The following is an 8,735-nucleotide window of genomic DNA, read 5'->3' on the forward strand; positions in this document are numbered from 1 at the left end:
TTCAGGCGGGGACTGGCCGTGGCTAGGAAATGAGACATGGGGAATGAGCGGAGTAGAGTTACAGGGACCTGGGGAAAAAAGAATAGAATAGAATACATCTTGTTTATCTTGTTGGGATAGGACTGAAAAGTCCCTTTACCCCTGCAGTCTAACCAAGGTTTTGTAAATTTCGTCATATTATGGGGAACATAAGACACCAATTTAGAGGATTAGATGTTGGGAAAACCGAGAGTGAAAAATGAATGAAGAAAAAAGTCGAGAAGAATTAGGGCACAAAATTAACAAAACACTCGTGTAGATACAGTTCATTTTGGAAATATCTCTAGACATCTTTAAATACTTAATAGATCCATTATTCAGCATAATTATGTAGGATTTGAAATAATGGAAGAACTTATCATTCTCGCATCGTGAAATACGTGGGTATCGTGCGTTGACGTGGTTTATGGAAGACAATTCTATTGTACCTACATATACTATTTTGGCAACCCAAACTTTGCGCAGTCCGTCAATAAATTTTATTGATTGTTGCTCATTAACAGCATTAACCCATCGCATTGGGGAGTCCCACGAAGCTAAGTGCACCCCGAAATTCAAGCAAAATGCCGAAAAATCTTCGGCCCCGCCGGGAATCGAACCTGGGACTTTTGGCAATCAAGCGATCACGATATAACACATTTGTCTTCGCCTGCTGCTTGGTCTGTACCATGCTTAGCTGCTGCACGTCTAGCTACTAACACAGCATCGTTAGGTACATAAGATACTCGGACTCCGCCATAGTACGCTTTACGTCGTGGTAACCTGGAATAAGAAACAAATCAAGTTAAAACTACAATTGTCTACAATAGGCCAGTTGCGCTAACTTAGGTAAGATTTCAAAGTCAAAGAGGAGAAAAAATGAGGACCTAGAGATTTTTTTCTTTTTCTTCTACGACTTCTAGATCCGGAGATAAATCGATTTTAAAAATATCGGTAAATGTTATTTACTGACGTCAAGACATACGCTCCCGTACACGATGACGTCACATCAACTATGCCGAGATTGCCGAGCAAAAGTCTCTTACAGGCAACACTAGTGTAATGTGTTTGTACGCATGCATTTCTGCGATTTCTTCTGCACTTTGAACTTTTGAAATTTCCTTTCTTGGAATTTTGACGTCAGATTTGGATTTTTCACAACTTTTTAGTTGGGAATCGACCTTTGATTCATAACCCAAATGCAACTCCTCCATTATTTTTATTAATCGCCGGTAATTCCGATTCGATAATAGAAAATTTCGATTCGATCAATCGATAATAATTCAGATTCGATTAATCGATAATTTCGATTTGATTAATTGACAATTCCGATTCGATTAATCGACTACTACATACCTATACAAATATGCATTTCTGCGAATTCTTCTGCATTTTGAACTTTTGAAATTTCCTTTCTTGGAATTTTTCACGTCAGATTTGGATTTTTCACAACTTTTTAGTTAGGAATCGACCTTTGATTACTCAAATGCAACTCCTCCATTATTTTTATTAATCGTCGGTGATTCCGATTCGATATTAATAATAGAAAGTTTCGATTCGATCAATCGATAATTCAGATTCGATTAATCGATAATTTCGATTTGATTAATTGACAATTCCGATTCGATTAATCGACTACTACATACCTATATAAATCCTCTTCTTCTTCCCCACTGGATGATGAAGATGAAGAACACGTAGAACATCCTCCCCCTCCCTCATTTCTACCGGGAGAGGGGAAGTGGGAGGAGCTTGTAGAGGTGGAGGGCTGTGATTGGTAGACTCCGCCCCCTCCCCCTCCCCTATCACGATGAGAGTGCTTGTAGGAGGAGCTACCACTGGGGGTGTTACCGCTGTGTTTTTTGCCTGAAAAGAGAGAGAATTTTACTATTTTAGTGTTCACTTCTTTCCAGATTTCTTACTTAATTCAACTTGGGAAGCCTGGAGTCTGGCTTGGAATGTAGCGCTGTACTATTGGGAGGAACGACTTGGCGGGGTCTTTTTTATGCCACGAAGTGGTATTTTTTGGGGTTTCTATTATTTGTTGATTTGGATCCAGCACAAACAAAATAGGAAATAGATATCATATCATTTATTTTGGATTCACAAACACCTGAAAACAGAAATTTGACAATAATAGTCAATATGCAGTCTGGCAGGGGGACATTAAACGGAAAGTAGACCAGCCTGAATTCCCCTTGCTAGAAAAAGAGCAAAGGTTGAGTGCAAAAGGGTATCTACTTGTAAAATTTGTAGCCAAAACCAAATGACAGCCCTAAGCAATCACCCTAGTTAAGGCTGATTGAGATTGAGAGGCTGACGAAAAACACCGACCACTTGTCATCTAAAAACAAGATAGGTAGATTCTCAAACTCTACCATCTTACATGGTACCTACATGAGACATGACCTACACCAATTTTGAAATCCTTGTCCTTACCTTTTGACAAGGCTTGTAGACCCAGGATCACTATCAGTTAATCAGCTTCCTTCTACACTACAAAAATTGTAAAAGATCAAGGAAAAACACCATTTCCAGAGGAAAATTCAAAGGAAAAGCGAAAAATTTTCACAGATTTTCCCGGAACTGCCAGCTTTTGTTACATTTTAAAAATTTGAAATTTCATGTGCGAGAAGATAGTGCCATTTGACTTCTCATGTGTGAGAAGTTAGCGATTGTTGACTCGTGGAGGTAAAGTAGTGGTGGATTTCTTGTATTTTATATGAAAGTGAAGCTAAATGTAGGTCATGGAGGTAGATCCAGAGGCGATAGCATGTTGAATGCACCGTTTCCAATGTATCACTAAAGTTAAGCAACGTGGCGCGTGGTTGGTATCCCGATGGGAGACCATCTGGGCAAATAATCCTAACAATTCTGTTCTTTGTTCAAACTGTTCCTGTGAGTTCCGTAGGATTCTGGTAGATCGCGCTCATGTCGCCTGTCTAGATCTCTCTCAGTTCGATATTCATCCGCTAGGTCACGCTCACTATCACGCGTTAGATAATACAGTATATCCTGCGAGCTCGTTTGGCTCTCGAGGGATTTACAGCTGAGGGTTCGCGACTCGCGCTTCGTGAGAGATCGGGAAGACTCGTCCGTTTCCGTGCGGGCCGAGTCGAGTTTGAAGCTGTCCAGGGACGGACTGTGTTCCGGGCTCAGTCGATCGTGAGCGCTCGTCACGGTAACATCGGAGTTGCGTTTGCTATAGCGACTGTCTGATTGGAGACTCTCGGTAGAGGAGTTCCTAGGATGGCGTTTCTTGTTCAGGGCGGTGTCGATGGAGTGTTTCCGTGTCTTACTATAGGATTGGGACTCACTGAGCGAGGTATTACTAGACTTAAGACAGTCGTAGGAAAGCCTCCGTTGTTTATCGTGATAAGCGCGGTCCATATCAGGAGAATTGGACCGCGAGCCATTGTTGGGCAGCTCTGGTTCTCCCCGCCTAGGGGTGTCATTGGACACCTTTGGAGGTATTACTAGACTTAAGACAGTCATAGGAAAGCCTCCGTTGTTTATCGTGATGAGCGCGGTCCATATCAGGAGAATTGGACCGCGAGCCATTGTTGGGCAGCTCTGGTTCTCCCCGCCTAGGGGTGTCATTGGACACCTTTCCTCTGGGACCGTTCTTGAGTTGGAACCTCTGTTTTCGTTCCAGGGACCCCTGCAGGCCCCCGTCTGGAGAAGAATAGTGTTGAATCTCAGAGTTCTTGTAACTCTTGAGAGGGGAGTTCAGACGGTGTGGTACGGGAGAGTTGGTTACCGAGGGTAGTTTATCGATTGAGCTGTGAGATCCTTGTGAGCCATGGCCCTGGGGGGAGTAGGTACGGCATAACGGGGAATTGTTTCGCCCTAGAGGGGAATTATTCTGCTCCAGAGGGGAATTATTCCGCCCTAGTACGGAGTTATTTGAACCTATCGGCGAGCTACCACGCCGACCGGCCGCCATATTGAAATTAAACTGAGATTGTCCACACGAGTCACACGTCTCGGCAAAATCCTGATCAAAACACACCAGACAGTACGGTGTATTTCTTACCTTGATCTACCCGGGAGTTGGTTACCGAGGGTAGATTATCGAATGAGCTGTGAGATCCTTGTGAGCCATGGCCCTGGGGGGAGTAGGTACGGCCTAACGGGGAATTGTTTCGCCCTAGAGGGGAATTATTCCGCCCTAGTACGGAGTTATTTGAACCTATCGGCGAGCTACCACGCCGACCGGCCGCCATATTGAAATTAAACTCGCTCAGTTTGAGCTGCTGTGGCGGCATTTTCTTGCCGTCAAATATAGACCGGTTAGCCGCCAGCGTTCTCAGGAGCTTCTCCAAATCAGTGCGCGAGCACGTCCGGATCACATTGTGTAGATCAGACTCGTACAGATCGCCCTGAGTGTTGAGAAGGAGAGATTCTACTTGTTTACGAAGCAGATCATCGTCGGGAGAGTCGGAATCCCGAGGATTTCCGATTCTATCCGAGTGATTTCCGAGTCTATCCGAATGATTCCCGAGTTTATCCGAGTGATTCCCGATCCTGTCCGAATGATTGCCGAGTCTATCCGAATGACTTCCAGTTCTGTCCGAAGTTGATTCATTCGCTTCGTAGCTATCACATGATTGGTCGCCGGGCTTCGAGTCTCTCCGATTGTGTTGGGGTTCGCTCGGGGGTTTCCGGACAGAGTCGGGATTGTTGGAGTTGACCAGAGTGGGATCTGTGGTAGGGGAGGGGGGATCTTGGGAGATAGAGGTGAACCTGGGAACATAGGGGGAGAAGACAGTTGGAATTTAAGTTTTCAAGTTATACAAGAGGAATACTTATCCCGAAAACTACATTTGATAAAGATAACTGTAACAACGGAGGTCTTATTGTCCCGAAATCGAAGAGAGGAGGACAGGATGGGAGAAGCCGTTCCTAGAACAAATATTGGCTGTTTAGGATGGAGTTCGTCCCGGACGGAAAACATATCAGCGATCTAGTGCAAAATGCATTTGCTACAGCAGCAAATAAGCACGTTTCTAGAACACCCTGTATTTGCTAGGGTTTTATCTACGTTTCTATTTTGCAAAAAGTAGAGGTGAACCTGGGAACATAGGGGGAGAAGACAGTTAGAATTTAAGTTTTCAAGTTATACAAGAGGAATACTTATTCTGAAAACTGCATTTGATAAAGATAACTGTAACAAGGGAGGCGGAGGTCTTATTGTCCCGAAATCGAAGAGAGGGAGGACAGGATGGGAGAAGCCGTTCCTAGAACGAATGGAGTTCGTCCCGGACGGGAAACATATCAGCGACCTAACGCAAAATGCACTTGCTACAGCAGCAAATAAGCATGTTTCTAGAACACCCTGTATTTGCTAGGGTTTTATCTACGTTTCTATTTTGCAAGGTCTTTCATCTACTATCTATAATTCTATGATCACAAATTCCCTGTGTATTTCTTACCTTGATCTACCCGGATAGATTGTCCACACGAGTCACACGTCTCGGCAAAATCCTGATCAAAACACACCAGACAGTACGGCCTACCATCCCGCATGATATAGCGTCTGCCACCCAACTGAGTATCACACTCTAGACATGCAAAGTGAGACATATGCCATGCTCTACCCTCCGCCTCTGTACATTCATCCGTCTGTGTATTTCTTACCTTGATCTACCCGGATAGATTGTCCACACGAATCACACGTCTCGGCAAAATCCTGATCAAAACACACCAGACAGTACGGCCTACCATCCCGCATGATATATCGTCTGCCACCCAACTGAGTATCACACTCTAGACATGCAAAGTGAGACATATGCCATGCTCTACCCTCCGCCTCTGTACATTCATCCGCTAGAATAATCTGTGAATAGAATAGAGAGAAATATTTATTTAAATGGGCTGTAGAGCACTTTTATTCCAATTAAAATATCCTATTAAGAACTCTTTAAAGTACCAAACTTATATTTAGGTATTATCAATAGCCCCCTTTTTTGTCTCTATTTTTCAATTTATTGTATTTACCTAATTGTAATTTAAAATGTTCAAAATAAAATAAAGAAAGTATTGTTAAAGCATACAGGATGAGCATGCTACGACACAGACCACATGCGTCTAATGTGGTCAGTTGTTTCATTGCTACAAAATAAAAACATTCGTCTTAGAAGAAGAAAATTGTTCCGTTTTATATCACTATTTATTTTCCTGCGACCTCCCTGAAGATTTTCTTTTTCCAAATCTTACCATTTCTTCCCATTTCGCAAGTTTTTTCACTCCAAACTATCCTTCCTTTACTGTGTATTTCTTACCTTGATTCTCTTTTCACCAGATATTTTAACCCAAATTCCCTGTGTATTTCTTACCTTGATTCTCTTTTCACCAGATATTTTAACCCAAATTCCCTGTGTATTTCTTACCTTGATTCTCTTTTCACCAGATATTTTAACCCAAATTCCCTGTGTATTTCTTACCTTGATTCTCTTTTCACCAGATATTTTAACCCAAATTCCCTGTGTATTTCTTACCTTGATTCTCTTTTCACCAGATATTTTAACCCAAATTCCCTGTGTATTTCTTACCTTGATTCTCTTTTCACCAGATATTTTAACCCAAATTCCCTGTGTATTTCTTACCTTGATTCTCTTTTCACCAGATATTTTAACCCAAATTCCCTGTGTATTTCTTACCTTGATTCTCTTTTCACCAGATATTTTAACCCAAATTCCCTGTGTATTTCTTACCTTGATTCTCTTTTCACCAGATATTTTAACCCAAATTCCCTGTGTATTTCTTACCTTGATTCTCTTTTCACCAGATATTTTAACCCAAATTCCCTGTGTATTTCTTACCTTGATTCTCTTTTCACCAGATATTTTAACCCAAATTCCCTGTGTATTTCTTACCTTGATTCTCTTTTCACCAGATATTTTAACCCAAATTCCCTGTGTATTTCTTACCTTGATTCTCTTTTCACCAGATATTTTAACCCAAATTCCCTGTGTATTTCTTACCTTGATTCTCTTTTCACCAGATATTTTAACCCAAATTCCCTGTGTATTTCTTACCTTGATTCTCTTTTCACCAGATATTTTAACCCAAATTCCCTGTGTATTTCTTACCTTGATTCTCTTTTCACCAGATATTTTAACCCAAATTCCCTGTGTATTTCTTACCTTGATTCTCTTTTCACCAGATATTTTAACCCAAATTCCCTGTGTATTTCTTACCTTGATTCTCTTTTCACCAGATATTTTAACCCAAATTCCCTGTGTATTTCTTACCTTGATTCTCTTTTCACCAGATATTTTAACCCAAATTCCCTGTGTATTTCTTACCTTGATTCTCTTTTCACCAGATATTTTAACCCAAATTCCCTGTGTATTTCTTACCTTGATTCTCTTTTCACCAGATATTTTAACCCAAATTCCCTGTGTATTTCTTACCTTGATTCTCTTTTCACCAGATATTTTAACCCAAATTCCCTGTGTATTTCTTTCAAGAAGCCAAAACTGTTTAATTACTTTTAACCCCTAAAAAAATGGAATGCTTCAAAAAAAAATTGAAGATCGGAAAGAAGAAGAAGGAGGAGGGAAAAAAGTTAAAGAAAAAGAAGAAGTAATTAAAAAACAATTAAAGAGAGGAAATAACTTTGAAAAAATTAAGAAAAACAAACATATTTTTGAAATAAAGAAGAATACAAGGAAATAAAGAATGGAAGATTTTATTATTTCCGGAATGAAAAATATAGAGAGAGGAGTGAGAAATTGGGAGGGAGAAAGAGAGAGAAATGCCTATGATATACAGTGTGTACCATAAGTAATCCCGAAACCACCGTATTATTTTTCAAGAGTTTTGATAGAGGGAAAAGAATCCACGAAGGTCTTATCGTCCCGAAATCGAAGAGAGAAGGAACACAGGGTAGAAGAAAGCCGGCCGTTTCGAAAACGAACCTTATGTATATTTCGTGCAAATTTAGGCCCGGGCAGGAATTGAACCCGGGACATACCTACCTCTTTCTAAAGGTGGATACACAACACACGGTAAGTCCATTCCGTGGTGAAGTATATTTGGGAGTGCGGAAAAAATAAAGTAGTCACAGAATGGATTGGGGAGGTACTTGTGAACCATACTGTATAGAGGTAACAGCGGGAATTTATTTGTGGGGGAAACAAATAACAAAATCAAGAACATTTTGTTCATGAGGAGAGGGAGAGGAGAGGTTGGGGAGGGGTAGAAAGAAAGGGAGAGAGGGATAGGAACTATGAAATCAAATTGTGAGGAAGAGGGAGGGTAATAGAAGGAGGTAAGAACTGAAGTTGTTGCAATAAATTGTGTTTCATGTTTCAACAACCATGTTGTCAATAGGTGAAAGGAAAAACAGATCGCTTTTTTTGTTTTACAATAATATTGTATAATATTGTAAAACAAAAAAAAGCGATCTGTTTTTCCTTTCACCTATTGATTTTAATTTGTTTTACCAAGTGTTGTGTCCACCCTTAAAAGTTTTAACTTTTTAATATTGTTTATAACCATGTTGTACTTTATGTGATTTAACATTTCCAGTTTTCATCATCCCCTCCCAGGGCCAGGAAATCATCCGAATTTGCGAGGATACTTCCGGTGTCCAATGTCCCAGTCCCAGTCTAATCTTAGCTCCCATGGCGTAGTGGTCACTGCGCTCGCCTTGCACGTGCGGGAGACCCCGGTTCGATTCCCGGCGGGGTCAAGAAAATTGTATCATG

At 41.0% G+C, this 8,735-nt stretch overlaps 1 protein-coding gene and 2 long non-coding RNA genes across 3 annotated transcripts; all 3 read right to left on the reverse strand.

Annotated features, from left to right (window-relative positions):
• Positions 1-269: 269 nt before the first annotated feature.
• On the reverse strand, positions 270-1,879 carry LOC113472367. The gene is made up of 2 exons (XR_003394704.1): positions 1,665-1,879; positions 270-801 (listed from the first exon to the last, which is right to left on the reverse strand). It is a non-coding gene; the product is annotated as an uncharacterized LOC113472367 (long non-coding RNA).
• A 170-nt stretch (positions 1,880-2,049) lies between these two features.
• On the reverse strand, positions 2,050-2,604 carry LOC113472368. Its single transcript, XR_003394705.1, has 2 exons — positions 2,458-2,604; positions 2,050-2,131 (listed from the first exon to the last, which is right to left on the reverse strand). It is a non-coding gene; the product is annotated as an uncharacterized LOC113472368 (long non-coding RNA).
• Positions 2,605-2,883: 279 nt separating this feature from the next.
• LOC103521402 lies at positions 2,884-3,964 on the reverse strand. The gene is made up of 2 exons (XM_026832094.1): positions 3,626-3,964; positions 2,884-3,480 (listed from the first exon to the last, which is right to left on the reverse strand). The coding sequence occupies exons 1-2, from the start codon at positions 3,962-3,964 to the stop codon at positions 2,884-2,886; spliced, it is 936 nt and encodes a 311-aa protein (XP_026687895.1).
• Positions 3,965-8,735: the final 4,771 nt, after the last annotated feature.

Source organism: Diaphorina citri, unplaced genomic scaffold (genome assembly GCF_000475195.1).
Source record: "Diaphorina citri unplaced genomic scaffold, Diaci psyllid genome assembly version 1.1 scaffold5166, whole genome shotgun sequence".
In the NCBI taxonomy this organism is placed as follows: Eukaryota; Metazoa; Arthropoda; class Insecta; order Hemiptera; family Psyllidae; genus Diaphorina; species Diaphorina citri.